The 16,151-nt window shown below is 41.7% G+C and overlaps 1 protein-coding gene across 18 annotated transcripts in view; it reads right to left on the reverse strand.

Moving 5' to 3' along the window:
- The window catches only part of SOX6 (SRY-box transcription factor 6), a 1,055,545-nt gene that overhangs the window by 359,110 nt on the left and 680,284 nt on the right, over nucleotides 1-16,151 (reverse strand). For all 18 annotated transcript variants that reach the window (XM_069623758.1, XM_069623756.1, XM_069623746.1 and 15 more), the window contains one exon: nucleotides 2,552-2,724. In XM_069623758.1, the coding sequence (XP_069479859.1) occupies nucleotides 2,552-2,724 (173 nt within the window). The remainder of the gene's footprint in view (nucleotides 1-2,551; nucleotides 2,725-16,151) is intronic.

The following is a 16,151-nucleotide window of genomic DNA, read 5'->3' on the forward strand; positions in this document are numbered from 1 at the left end:
AATAAGTTTGGAACAAATTCATTGACGGAAGTACTGAAATTCTACAAGCAAAAAGTAACACCTATACTGACATATGGTGCTGACGCATCACTCTGGTTTCCTTGGGAGGCATGGATTAACCTAGAAAGTGTCTTTTGGAAGAAAGTTCTTAGGCTGCAGAGATGTGTACCCATTGCTATTATAAGACACAAACTAGGCCTAACCTCAATGTATGCGGCATCTGCATGAAAATCCTTGAGCTTGTTCAGAAAGATGACCCTGGACAATCAACCACCTCTATTTAATATACTTCACTTTGACGGTTCCCATAAACAGGATTGGGCACTTCTTCAGTGGTCTAATCTCTGTTGAGCAATTTTCGCAGAAGCTGATACAGAACTAGATGTTCTCTTGAATAACCCAGATGCAGCAAAAAAGAAACTATGGAATTGGGACTCGATAAAAACAGAAGAAGACAAACTGAAGTTTAAAATCTACAACTATCTAATAGATGACATTAAAGCAAGGAACGTCCTCCCTAAATATTTGACCACATTTCCAAGTCCCCACCATAGAAAACTGCTATTGCGGATTAGACTGAATATTTCTACCAATGAAGCAAGTACTCTCTGCAAGACATATGACCATCGATGACACAGACATGTGTCGACTATGTCAAGTGAAAAGAGAAAAATTAATGCAGCTGGTTCTATGCTGCCCAGAACTGAAAGAATGCAGAACTAAACATCTTGCCACATTAATAAATGCCTTGCGAACACAAGATGCTAAAACCTGGGGTACATGTTATGTGGGAGTGAGATTTTTTAACTATTGTTTGCATTAACACATTTCATAGAAGATCTCCTCAATACACTCATTTTTAGAATTGACTAAGATCAAATCTAGAGTTATATGAAAACAACTTTGCTAAAAAATCTGATTTTAATTATATGTGCAGTTTCTTTTTTTGTATTCCTTTTGATAATGTATGGAATTGATGAAGGTTTGAATTAAACCATATGTCAAATAATAAAAAATAATAATAATTAATCACAGAAGGTGTCACGCAACTCAAGGGTGTGGGCTTCAGAGGGAGAGGTCAGCCCTTTTGGTCCAAACCTGTGGCTGCATGTGGCACACAGATTTCTGAAGTGAGTGCTTAACTTAGTCTGATATTTTACCAGATCCATCTGCTTGTGAGAGGACCTTCAGATTGCTAGCTCCACTCAATGGTTAATCACAAAAAAGAGGTATCCATCTGTGGGTGACATGAAACTATCAACTTTTTTGCTCAGCTGCTTCCCACTGAAGCTGTTCTCTGATTGCATGGTCTGAAGTCAAGTTGGTCGCAAACACCCTTGCAACCATTCCTATTCAAATAATTTCTATTTGTATTATACATTTGCAGTGGGGTAAGCATTCATATGCTTCATTTGATGCTCACAGCAATTTAACCTTGTCAAATGATGATGTCATTTTATGAAATAGCAGCCTATCATCATTAAAATATGGCGCATGTTCGTTCAGAATTGAGAAAGAAAGGTCATTTTGGAGAATGAAGGTCTTGTGTTTTTTACTACAAACACAATGACCCATGAAACTCAAGCAAATATAGAACTCTCAAACGTTTTGTAAGTATGTGTTCTTGAAAAGCTCAAATAATTTAGAAGCCTCACAGAAGCACAAGAGCACCCATATTGGTCATTAAAGATCACTTTTTCATCATCTGGTGAGAATCTGAAATCTACTCTTTTAGACTTTTCAGAACCATGCAAAATCTTTCTGTCTAATGCCCCTACCATTTTGAAATATGGTCTTAAATATCAATCCATTGCCCTAGAACATTACAAAAGTATTAGTAGCCAGTGAGTGACAATCATATTGTTACAAATGATCTCATTGGCCCTTGCTGGGTCCTTACCTGCCTGACATTGCTCCGGTCGCAGCCACGTCCCTCGGGTTTCCTTACGCAACTGGCATGTAGTCCCTTCTCTCCTTTCCATGGTGGCCATTTTTTTTGTTTATTTTTTCTATCTTTTGATTGGCCGTCATGGAAAGGGAGAAGGGACTATGTGTACTACCTTCTCCAGGTAGTCCCTTCTACCTTTCTATGGCGGCCATCTTCTTTGTTTACTTTTTATTGATCTTATAATTGGTCATCATAAAAAGGAAAAATTGACTTTGTTTCCTGTCCCATTGGAGCCATCTTCTGTTTTTTGGTGAAATGCCAGAGCATCTCGCAACTACAAAAATATGCCATTGCTACCCCGGTCTCACGGGCCTGAGTACTAATAGCAATAAGGCCTTTGCTGGGTGGGCATTACTGCTTCAGGTAATGCCCCAGGGTCTGCGTTAAGGCCCTCGCTTCACTCAGGTCTGTAACTATGGGCCCCAGGGCACTACCTGAAGCAGTAATGCCCCCCAGCTCGGGGATTATTGCTTAATTATAATTAGTGTATGGACCTTCTGGATTTCTATATCGTCCCTAGTAAACATTCAAGGCCTTACGGTATGCAGGGAAAAATGCAAATGTTTACTGTGCTCTAATTTTGGAGCATTTAATGGCTCTCACCTGTTCTTGTTGTTGGCGAGCCAGGTCCATTTGCTGTCGCTGTTTCTCGATCTGCGATGCTGCGAGCTTCTTCTGCTCATCATGAGCAGCAAGAAGCTGTTCCCTTAAACTGATGAGCTGGGTGATCATTGTGGAGAGCTGTCTTTCCTTTTCTGCCAGGCTTTCTGGAGTACCTGTAGGAGAAGTAAAATGTTAAGGCGGAGTGATGTGTGATACATCTTCAACATTTAGATGTATTAATATGTGCAAATAACTCTGTATTTATGTATAATTGTTTATGTAGCACACACCACAAAATTAAAAGTTGCTTGTCACTTGGGATATTAAGGGAGGAAGTAGAGTGGGTGGGCAAAGAGAGGAGGGAAAACAGAAAGCGATTATGAACTTAAACTAAAGGGTGGCATATTGAGGGGAAGTAAATATGGGAGGGGTTAGCAGAGAAAATAGTATTCATGAAGAGAAATGGCAGATTTTAAAGTCATTATTCGCAGAGCGTTTTCCAATTGGGGTTTTGCATTATGAAGCTATTCTGTGATTTAGGCCCTAAGGGGCTCATTACGAGTTGGGTGGTATTGCTGTGCTAAGTTCTGCCAGAATAAAGCCCAACAGAATTACTGTTACCACCATTTGGTCCGTCAGATTAACGCCAGATTACAAGTGGTGGTGGCGGTGTTAGTCCCCATTAATGTTGAATCCAAAGTACTCCATTGGGGATTTTGGGGGAATTACGGCTGCAGTAATGCAGCCAATTTTGTCGATTTTTGGGAAGAAAGTGGGAGGATTTACCTCCAGCATGATGCTCGAGGTAAATCACCCATTCACAGCCAAATTTGTAGGATGGTGGTGTGGTGACAGTGGCAGTAAGTCTGTAACCACCACTTTGTTCCCACGCCACCATAGTCGTAATGAGCACCTAATTGTCTTTCTGAACTTTTGATCAGTCTGACGTATCTGGAGAGTAATTCTGCTCAAGAGGGTCTGGTGGATATTGAATATCTAATGTCCCTTCTACTGTCAAGGATGGCTAATGTCAAGGCAAGATGGCCTGCTGAATGCAGATCTGTTCACAGGGCGCATGGCAAGCTCCTGTCCTGCAGATATGCTGGAGAAGAGTTGTGTGGACACTTGTAAGTTAAAGAAGAAATCTTGACTGTGATGTGCTTCTTTAAAGGGAGCCAGTAGATTTCTTTTAGGGAAGGTGCTGTAGGCTTGTTTTTGTAAATTCCTGCAACAAGTCGACCAGCAGCATGTTGAGCAGATTGCAGTCTCTTGATTTGAAAGTCAGGGAGATTGACGCATACTCCATTTGTGTAGCCAAGACAGGGATGGCCACCGCATGGTGGACTTGAGGGATGGACGGCAGGATTATTTTGAGGGATTTGAAATGGTAAAAGAATGGTTTAAGCACATTGGCAAATTGAGAGTTCCTACTGAGTCTCATGTCCCAAAGGACAGCCAAGGGTTTGATTTTCATGGATATTTTGATTTGGGATCCGAAAAGGGTTAGAGGGAATTGGGGTTCTTTTGTAGAATGCACAAATTAAATAATTCATGCATCTGTCGATAGTACAATATTATCACCCTGATTCATGGAATTATTTGCGCATAAAACGCATATTTTCGCGCCATTCTTCCTGAAAATCCCCATACCTCATACAGGGATTTTCGGGCAGAAAGGCATGCAAATGTGCTTTTTACGCACAAATAATTCCATGAATCAGGCTGTATATAGGGGAGGAAGGATAGCTCTGGACAACGAGTTTGTCTTGGAAGCGAGATAACGAATCGCAACACAGGTTTGAGTCCCGATCCCGTGCTTACCAACCACTCATTGGTATTAAGCGTATTATAAAAGAACAATTATAAAAGAACAATTATAATTATATATCTATTTCTCTGTTCTTTGAGGTGGGATCTTTATGTTGTTAAAAGTGCTGTTCATTCTTTTATTAGATGCTGGAATTAAATGGCATTAAATGGGATGTGCCGTGTAATTCCTTTCCATTCTGGTACTGGATTTAGCAAGCTTCAGAAGTTATATGCATTTGCCCCTATGCCACCTTACGGTTCAGTAAACGTGCTGGCATGCTATTTGCGGTCCTAACACCTCAACTTGTCCTCCATAAGAAATGTAAACAAGGATGTGACTACTAGTTACTTTTCCCACTCTGCCATTTCATTTTGTAAATGTGTGCCCTGGCAAAATTGAGGCCTTATCATTAAAGCAAAAGTCTAAGGTATATTTAAATATATTTATTACAAACCACTGGGAACTAGACTTCAAAATCAGGGCTCCAACCAAAGATACAATTTGCAGAGCGATGGTTAACAAAATGACTAACTTATTCAGAATAAGCATTTCATTGTACAGTATTAAGTGCTGAAGGACATTAAAAACCCCATATGATGAAGAAATGTTGATCAGTTCACGGATCAATGAGCCACACAAATGTAAATCCCCATTTGTTTTCTGATGGTCTCATGCACAACATTCCATGTATAACCTATGACATCATCAATTTCATCAATTATATCACATATTGGTGTGGTGTTTTTACAACGGCGGCTTTTTTTTTTCGCTGAGTTTTTTGGCTAAGGATTTTTGGCTGAAACAACTCATTGGAAAGTAGGGCGGGGGGTAAGGGGATATAAGGGGTAAGGGGTGTGGGGAATAGGCACTAGGTAATAGGAAAGGGTGCTTGGGGAAACCCCCCAAAAAATGGAAATCAAATTAGAGGATGTTTTTGGCCGAATATTAAAACTAAGCAGGAAAAAAAAACTGGTAATGTAAGACCATAGAACCAACATACCATCCCACTGGTAAAAGTCAGCAACAATGACGTCAACGCCTACGCCAATGCTGCCAGTGCTGACCACCAATGGTCATGAGTGAAAGTTCTCAGGTCGTATTTTATATGATCTGCCCATCATCTCGCCTCACTGAGGGGGTGAACGGGGTCAAAAGTCACTCCAGTGGTTCTAATCTGGTGATGCACGTAGGAGGCTGAACAGGGGTTTGATAACACAACTCACTGTCACCTGCCACAGCATGTCCTAAATTGGTTCCCAGGGAAGACGCAACAAGGGGCATGTGACAAGCTACGCTGCCATTGCTGAACTGCAAAAGGGGTGGCCTTCTTTGCGATTCATTCCCTGTATCACTCATGGTTCATATTCCAAACACAGAAATAACATGGCCCCCTCATCTCACCCCTTGGCCCCCCTTTCCATACTCCCTCTACTGAGGTGCTGCCTCGTTTAAATGAAAGTTGTATCAGAGTTGTCAAGAGTTTGCATGATGAAATCGGAGATTCATGTGTTTTTTTTTTGTTTTTGTCTGCATATCAATGTCAAACGTATGATATAGCGCCAAGGGGGTCAAGCCTAGTGCAGAGATGTCTAAACACTAGATTCCTTACCAAGAAGAGCAATGACATTCTTAAGCAATATAAAGGGCTCCTGGCAGTCCTGATTAGAATCCTACCGTTTCATGGCAATAGATAAATAAGTGGGACGTGTGCTACTACAACAAAGCATTTTCCTCATTGCCAAGCAAGTCCGTGATCAACTCTGTCACTAAGCAGATGACTATGGGAATTCCCTGAACCCAGGCTTGTTCTGTAATCCCTTCCAAGGCCCTATCTATGCACTGATAGGGAATTGAAAGTGCGCAAGTGACTTTTCAAGCAGAAGAAGAAAAGGCAGACAACCAACAGTGTCCCTGAGTATCGACAGAAGGACACGTGCATATGAACACCCAGTGCTGTCACTAGGACCAACACCTCATCCGTTGCCTGGGCAGCTCCCTCCCTCCACTAAGTGTAAGCTGCACCTCTGCCCTGACGGCAGAGGCATTACCGCCTCTCTTTGCCAGGGGCCTTCTTTGGCCCCCAACCGACATCTGTCTTGAGTTTTTCTCCGCTTTGTCAGGTGGATCAGTGCTCCCTGGGGTCTGCTCCAGCTGAAGTATTTTAATTTGACTAAACACCTGATGTATTTTATCTCTCCGATGAGAAAGGCAGTTTATCTTAATAGAGCCTGTCAGCCCACGATTCCATTCACAGCAATTTGCAGGCAGCCCGGGAAGCCGTGGAGGCGAGGGCTCCGAGTCTGTGCTTCGCCCTCCGTCCAGAAAGCACGGAAGAGCCATCATTCCCGGCTAGTGCATGTGGTGTTTTAGTGGGTAATTCACTTGCAAAAGAAATGAATAAACTCTACTGCTTGTGAGTGTCTTATCGCCGAAATTGCTGCATTCGGCAATAGTTTTAGATACCTTGCCTCTACCACGCATACTCTGTCTGGAGAGACCTTGCAAAAGAATAGGATTTTTGGAATGTCCATTTCTTTTTACCTAATTATCCAGTTTAACCGGACTTAAAGCCCTTGATAATAAGGTTAACATTGACAATGCAGCTGTGACAGTAAAGTGCTACTTTCACTTATGGAATTGTGTTCTAGAGGTTACATTGCTGACAGCAAATCCTGGATGTTGATTTTAATTCCTTCAATTCAACACTGTGTGATTCTAGGCAAACTGCTTATCTTTGATGTGGTTTAATTTCTGTTGCACTACAGGGCAGTTGGGGATAGCTAACACCACCAACCCCTCTTAAATGCTCTCTTAACATTATCCCTTCAAGGTTCCCTTTGAGGCAGAATGTGGGCTCTGCAGTTCACGGGGGCGGCATTGCTGAACGTGCAGTGGTCCAATGGGGTGTCCCCGGAGGGCAGGGAACCCTGCTCGGTTACATTATCCCCAGTATCAGTGCTCCCAGGTCTATCAACATTGTGAGCATTTAGAAAAGCGGTAAATGCAAGCAAGAAGCACAGTCCAACAAGCTGTCCATTGCCAACTCATCCTTCATCCTCCCTCAGTCCTTACTGAGGGCAACTGCTTTCCCCTTCGCAAGAAACAAAGTTCTCCCCCACATAAAGCTGGAATTCAAACTTGTTCATCTTTTTAGCTTTGGCTTTTGACGGCACAACCATTGGATGACAAAATGCTGTATTCCTGTGTAGACTCAGTGGGAATGTCTGGAAGCAGCACTAATTGAGAGGACTCTTTGGTGTTCTGTGGTTTGCTGGTGAGCACGCAAAGAATAAAGTGTCCTTGCAAATGCATGCAATATTGCAATAAAAACACGATTCCCAAGATTGAATTAAAGACTGTGAAAAACCAGTAAAACTGGTCGAATTGGACCATTTTTTGTCCCAGTTGGATGAACCATAGAACATTTTATTTTTTCAAGTATCAAACTGATTTTGTAGAAAGAAAACTTGACTGTTTGTTTTATACGAAAATTACCACACAAATAATTCCAAATGTAGAAAGAGACATATTTATGATAACATAGCGTACATTTTAAAGACCACTTTCAATAACATTCAACTTTTGTAAGAATTAATCTCTGCTAAGTACATGATTTTTGTGATGCATTCCCACATTTCCGTGTTTCAATAAGGTAGTAAATGGTGAAAAAGATCATGTCAAAGACCTACTCTTCATTCGTATTTAATGGAAGAGTGCCATTTTCAAGAGCCACCATAGCAGAATTCTATTTTAAAATAAGGATCCCTCTGCAGAGAAACCTGCATCTTTGTGCATAAAACAGGCACCTGTTCCTAAGCCTCAGATAACAGTAATATGTGCTCACAAACATTTAAAACAAACTGCATTCAAGTCTTTAAAAGAAACAATTCACAAAGTTAATTTTCACAGCAGGGAGAACCAGTGGCACACAGAAACATTGTATCCAGTCTGCAGTTTCCCCAACACTTCAAGCACAACACACAGAGCAAACCTCCAATGTTCCCGGTCAAAAGATTCATACACCAGAGATACAAACTTGTTATGACCTTACTTGTGTGTGGAAATAAAAACAAAACATAGCTTTCCCTTACCAAAGACACACACTGCAGAGAAACAATGATGCTATTCCATCACACACATAAAGAACAATGTAAGACTAAAATTGCTGGCTGCAGTTTCCCACAGGATTTATATGGATGTAATTTGCCTACGCCTAACTCATAGGAAGAGGAAAGGAGATCAAGATGGCGGCTGGGCCCCATGTAGCTTTGGCCCATTCCTCTTAGCCTCAACCTGCCCCATGAGCAACAAACATGAGTGGCCAGTCCAGAGGCCCGACCGTTACCTGACACAGGTGCAGACCCGCATGCCCCAGTCCCATGAAACGGGGGAGCAACATCTCTATAAAGGTAGCCAGCTCCAGTGTGGCAGTGCAGGTTGTTGAAGATCACTGGTGCAGGGAGCAGGCAACTGTTGGAAGGAATTACTGTGTCACATGAGCGGTGGTGAAGACAGAGTTGTAAGAGGTGGTCGTATGTTACTGTAGCTGGTAACATCTGGACGAGGTGGTAGTATGTTGTAGGGTCTGGTAATATTTCAAGGAGGTGGTAGTAAGTTCGAGGAAGTGTTAGAGGAGAACGTAAAATATGGAGGCGGTGGTAGAGAATTAAAGATGATGGTAACATCTGTAGCTGGGGCATGTGAGCTGGAAGAGGCAGCAACATATGAAAGAAGCATAGAGAAATAGTGGCGGATGGGATACTATCAGAGGAGGGTAGAAGCGAGGAAGCAGGATAGGAGCGAGAGAGGAGGGTAGAAGCGAGGAAGGAGGAAGCACAGATATGTCCTCTATATAGATGGAGCAGGCAAGCTGCAGTCCACCAAGTCAGTCCCAGGCAGGTTCAGGAACCATACGGGAATAATGCATTGCAGGCAAGGAAGCCAGGTCGCGCTCAGGGTCATCTTGGCGAGGGAGCCGCCCCTAGTGGCGAGGAAGGGAGTGAGAAGCCGTCGGAGAGCCAGAAGGAAGAGGATGATGAGTGGGGCTTATTCTTACTCTGGAAGCAGTTGAAAGCTACAGATGTTGGTGAAGTACTTGGTGTAGAGAGCTGTGGGTATGGGACGCTTATAAACACACATCTAACTAGGAACACAGACGTGGAATTTTGACTAGGACATTTTTTGTTTGGAATATTTGGTCCTTTTCTCTTTTGTTGCACTTGTAGAAAATAAACATCTTTTAAAGTTGAATTCAACCTCACAACCTTACTCTTGTGTGCCTCCTCCAACTTGGTCTCCTGACAGTACAAATGTTTTTTATTTTGTTTTTTTTTTCTGGAAAGTGTAATGTTTCCAAGACGCATTTCTAGTCTTGTCTGGATGCAGATCATTTGTTAAAGGAACTTGTTATGATTCTCATAAGTGCACAATGCTTAACCAGCCTTCTAGGAGCAAAACATATAGCTCTAATTCTGCAAAATGTCAAGTTAGGTTAACCATGTTTATTCTCACACTATGGTCCTTCCAAGGCAACACGCTGCACTCCACACTTTGTAATCCATCCTGTTTGAAAGTAAAACAATGTGCATGAGAAAGAAATCATCAGTATCTAAACAACTAAAATGAAGAGGGAGGAATCCAGCATTAGGTGCAATGTAAGAACACAAGTAAATGTTATCAACATGGACCAACACTAGATTTTTGGCAGCTCCAGAAACCATTAGCATCCATTGGAGGAACCGTAAACTAACTAAAAAGGGTAGATTGGCAGTTACTTAAAGATATCTGGCAAGTATCTTGGAAAAGGTTCCTGTAAAAAGTGCAGAGGTGGGAACACAACCCTCACTGGGCTGGGAGACCGCTGCAGGCTTGTGCACGATCCTCCACTTACACCTGGAGGGCCAATGGATTGACCCCTCACAGTTCTCTGCTTGGTGACATTTTAATCGAAGGCAGTATTTCAGTACTACATTTTTGTCTTCATTTTAAATGGTAATTGTGTACAACAGTTACACAGAGTAAAAAGATTTTACATGAATTTCAACTTTGGTTTAACTTTGTTCAAACTGGGAAATGTGACTGGATTGTATATCACACAATTCTACAATTCAATTAATCAAAAAAGTAACCATTTTGTGTGTGCAAACCATAAATAATTTGTACAAAAAGACATTGTGTATGCAAAAAAAACAGAACATATGTCAAATGTTAGTTTATCTTAATTCACTTAGTACCTTACAGTTGTACTGATACGATCGATATGGCTCCTATTGATAATCCATAATTAAACATCAATAGCTCATAATTTTCCATATTCTCGATCATGCATCTCATATTAATGATCCACAATTATACATCAACTATAGGTGTCCAAAATAATCTAGCAATACTATTCCTTCTAGGACCTCCCTTAATTAATAGTTTCGACTTGACATCAAGTGGTTAAAGTTCTTATAAACCACTGGTCAACGTCTTCTTCAGGATTTGTGGATTTAGCCAAATCTGTTGATCTGAGGCTTTTTCAATGCTTATTATACTAGATGTTTTTGGACACCTATAGTTGACCCCATTAGGGGTCCAATTAAATAATATTTACTTGCAGTCACATCAGACACTACATATTTACGCCATGGGGGTGTGATTACAAAAATGAATCCTGAGCAACCGGTTTTACTGCTCATCCAGCCATTGGTCCATGGAACTGTCCTACAGAAAACCCTCCATCAGCTGGAGGGTGGCTGACTGCCCCGAACCTCAAACAGTGGCCCTCATCAGAAGGTTGGTGGAATCGGTTTACCGGCACCAGTAAAGGCGCCGGTAAACCCATTCCGCCCTACCACGAGGTCTCCTCGCGGGACCCGCAATGGGCACCTGGAAAAACCAGGCGTCCTTACCGGGTCCCGCGAGGAGGCCAGGGAGCTAACAACGAGCCCGTCATTAACAGGCCCGTTGTTAGCTCCATCCCCATTTCCATTGAGCCCTATGGGAATGGAGATGGACCGGGTCCGGGTTCCTCGGACGGGGAATTACCGGGTCCGCCAAGGTTGGGATGGCCCGGTAATTCCTCATTCGAGGAACCCGGGCCCAGATTGCGGTAAGGAGGCAACCATGCCGCAAAAAGCGGCATGGTTACCTCCATGCTCCTGATGAGGGTCAGTGTGTTACACTATTCCAGGCCCCCTGAACCTTGTGTAGGGTCTTGCAAGTCCAGGAGCCAGCTGCAAGGTTCCATGACCTTTTGGCTACATGTGTCTCAATATTTGCCTCATGTGACACCGGGTCACTACAGGGTTCTGAAAAATGATATTAATACATAATGCGACCTTACTAGTTCACATCAAGATCTGTTTAACTTCTTCGATATGAGACTTTCCCAGCTGGCTTCAAGCCATGCTACTCACATGGATGCATAATTAATAAAAAGCCTAGGGCAGAGCACTCCTTAGCATTTTAGTATAATAGCATAAAGGATACCTTTGAAGGTTTCAAGACATCCACTTTTTTTTTGCAGAAATGCCCATTTTGATAATCACATGCGCAAACTGCTCAGAAATATGAGACAGGAAGGCATTCGAAAAAAAAGCAAGACACGTTTCATCACTGGACCTGACGGGGAAATTGGATAAAGTTTAATTCAATTTAAATACAACCTCATATTGTTTATATTTTGTTTTTAAATCCAAACATGTGCACAGGAACCAATCAGGGAACTCACAGAAAGGTCAAAGTAAATAATACGTTCTTAACCTAGCAATGCATATATTATCATATGGAGATCGTCATTGGCCTCCTCTCAGCCAATCAGAATGTTCAGATGGCAGTCGGTATCTGACTGAATTTTGCACATGGTGTCTTCAAAGGCAAACAGGGAAACAACGTGATTTCCAGGCAAGATTTATTTCAACAAGACACTTCCGATCTGGGAGGTTTTTTTTTTGTTTTTTTTTTTTTTGCTGCAACATCCGATTTAACAAAACAAACACAAAGCTAAAACATTGGAAAATGCTGTCACTCACTTACGGAGAACTCGTTTTGCCGGCTCATGTTAAACCTTCTGTATCACAGACAAGTTTGCAATGCAAAAGCTTAACTTATGAAGACAACCTTAATTAAATGCTAAAACTAAAAACACTTACTTTACTAACTCACGTTGTCTTTTTACTTTACTCACTATTAAAGTAAGGTTTTTACTTCATAACAAGAGCTCCATAAGATATAATGTGATTACCCCAAAGTGCTAATAACCTTATAGACCTTGAGAGGGGCCATTTTTGCTTGGGATAATGACCTTTCCCCAATTTATGGCCCGAGGCAAATAAGGCTATGTTAGTTGTATCTCCTCATTGATTCAGCTGTAATGTGCACACATGATGTGACTGTATGGGTCCTCCACACCACGATTACTGCCAAGAATGAATCCCGCTGCCTTTATTGCACCCTATATGAGAAACTAATCACCCTCGAATACAAAGAAGTAAGAACGGCTCATAGTGTAACTCTTCAACACTTTCAAACTAATACACTGGAATGAGTATACAGACTGGGGCAGAAATAACATCTACAGGTGGAAGAATGGCAGGGAGATAGGAGCGGGGAAAGGGATAGAAAGGCGGGGGAGACGGACAGAGAGAAATGAAAAAGAGGTAGAAAGAAAATATAAAGGCAGTGAGTTGTATATGTTGAAGAAATGTTCAAAATACAAAATTTAAAAGTACAGTTGCATAGAGAAATAATCCGGAAGTGGCACAAAAGGACTTTTAAGACGAGAGATAGGTTGACATAGAGGCATATATGTATATATAGTTATCTGGATATATAGGTAAATAGATGGATCTATTGATATTTAGATGGATGGAGTATAATGGGTGGACAGGCACACCCACAGATAGTTGAGATATAGAGGCAGTCAATAAGACAGGTGCCATTGTTATTGTGTGCAATTGTTTACTAGTTCGCATTAGTTTAACTTGTTCAGTTTAGGCCACCTCCATAGTTCATGGCAAACTGAGAAGTAACTAAGCTTCCTGTCTGCATGTTAGGAATGCCATGGCACAGGCACAAGCTCTGGGGAACGACGAGCCTGCACAGTGGGCTGCACTTCGAATGGCTGCATCTATGCAAATTATACCCTTTTTCCATTCTACATGAGCCGTTATCCTTTCAAGGGGTCTTAATGCTCCTTTGTGCACATTCCCAAACAGAGGCAGTGAATTGCTTGTTTGGCCGCCGCGAGTCAATTATAGCTCCTGGAAGCTGTTAGTGTCACGTTAACCAGTCTTGTCCAGGTCAGAGGCAAGAGCTAAACAGACCCCAACTCTCACAACTCTGATTCCTCTGGCAGGGTAGATGTATAGGTAGAAATAAGGGGTAGATTGATAGACAGATAGATAAATAGGTAGGCATGGGTGGGTAGATAGATAGATAGATAGATAGATAGATAGATAGATAGATAGATAGATAGGCATGGGCAGATAGATAGATAGATAGATAGATAGATAGATAGATAGATAGATAGATAGATAGATAGATAGATAGATAGATAGATAGGCATGGGCAGATAGATAGATAGATAGATAGATAGATAGATAGATAGATAGATAGATAGATAGATAGATAGATAGATAGATAGATAGGTAGATAGATAGGCATGGGTGGGTGGCTAGAGAGAGAGAGAGAGAGAGAGAGAGAGAGAGATGGATAGATAGACAGGTAGGCATAGATAGATAGATAGATAGATAGATAGATAGATAGATAGATAGATAGATAGATAGACATGGGTGGCAAGAAAGAAAGGAAGAAAGAAAGAAAGAAAGAAAGAAAGAAAGAAAGAAAGAAAGAAAGAAAGAAAGAAAGAAAGAAAGAAAGAAAGAAAGAAAGAAAGAAAGAAAGAAAGGAAGGTATGCTTGGGTAGATAGATAGACAGACAGACAGATAGATAGATAGATAGATAGATAGATAGATAGATAGATAGATAGATAGATAGGCAGACAGACAGACAGACAGACAGATAGATAGACAGACAGACAGATAGATAGACAGACAGACAGACAGACAGACAGACAGACAGACAGACAGACAGATAGATAGATAGATAGATAGATAGATAGATAGATAGACAGATAGGCATGTGTGGATAGAGATAGATAGATAGATAGATATATATATAGATAGATAGATAGATAGATAGATAGATAGATAGATAGATAGATAGATAGATAGATAGATAGATAGGCATGTGTGGATAGAGATAGATAGATAGATAGATAGATAGATAGATAGATAGATAGATAGATAGATAGATAGATAGATAGATAGATAGATAGATAGGCATGTGTGGATAGAGATAGATAGATAGATAGATAGATAGATAGATAGATAGATAGATAGATAGATAGATAGATAGATAGATAGGCATGTGTGGATAGCTAGATAGATAGATAGATAGATAGATAGATAGATAGATAGATAGATAGATAGATAGATAGATAGGCATTGGTGGATAGACATTGGTATAGATAGGTAGGTAGATAGATAGAAGGCAGCTTTTCAGCTAAGAGGTGAAGTAACTTCCCATTCAAAAAGATAACTGCATAACTCTTGGCAATGCTGCTAATGCTGCACTCTTGTGATGCTTGTTCTCCCACAGGCGAAAGGTTGACTTTTTAAATCAATTCCCAAGGCAGTTCTATTTGTTGAATTGGTCGCTATTAAAAAGGCAGTGCAAACACAATGCCACTGAGAAAAGGAGGTGTGTTTGATCCTCGGTGCGCAGAGATAACCTGGCGAATCCATTCTCTGGAAGAGCGCAGACTGCGGCCGACATCAGATGGGCTGTGATGTCGCCACTTCACAGGCCCAGTGCAGCATTTAGCATTTGCTTTCGGACAGCGTTTAAATGCCACAAACTAGGGCACCAAAAGTCAACACAAATAAACAGGCGAAACAGAAGAAAGTAACAATTGAATGGAAGGTCTTTGGAGATGAAAGTCTCTTTGTAGCGCCATCCTCCGCCTAGCTCAATGGTATCTCATTTGAGTTCTGACAAAGTCCAGCCGAAGTTTAAAAATCGTGCTCCTCAAAGGGCCTAAGTGCGTCGTAAAGATAAAAGGTTTGAGCGCGAAACCGCAAGAGATGCCCTTTACTATCGAATCTGCTCAGCTAATAGAAACGGGGTGCTTCCGAGTGCACTGTTAACACCAGAACACTGGAATGCCTTCGCCTGATCATCAGTTGGGTATTGTGAAGGCCTCCACATGCTGCTTGCCCAGGACTCTGCCAGTCTACCCGCTCCACAATAGGCGCCATTGTGCTCTCGTGCATCCGAGTGTTGACTGGGATGTGGCGGGCATGCTGGCTTCAAACCGCGCAGAGGTGAACTTCTTTAGGGAAGGTGCTAGATTGTTAGCATAGAAAGAATTCCCAGTTCAAGGTTTCAGACTTTCCAGTGTGTGCAAAATGCGCAGTTGTGTTAATAATGGTGGTCGCAAGATCTGCCAAGCTTTTATTTATTTATTTATTGGATATTTCTAAAGCGCCTATACAGCAAATGGTGTTTCAAGGTGCCACAATACAAAAAGGGGGGGAAACAAGGGGGAAAATACACAAATACATTAACGATCCTACTAGGCCTTGTTATATTCAGAACGTGCAAGTGCAGAGCAAGAAGTGCAAGGGGGGGACTTTCACTTCCGATGTATTGTCACCTCACAGACAGTGGGGCTTCAAGGCTAGGCCCATCCATCCCTGGCAACTGAAGCGGGCATGAGCATTTTAAAGAGTACTTTTCAGGAG

This window comes from Ambystoma mexicanum, chromosome 11, assembly GCF_040938575.1.
Source record: "Ambystoma mexicanum isolate Mex_15411 chromosome 11, UKY_AmexF1_1, whole genome shotgun sequence".
Taxonomy (NCBI): Eukaryota; Metazoa; Chordata; class Amphibia; order Caudata; family Ambystomatidae; genus Ambystoma; species Ambystoma mexicanum.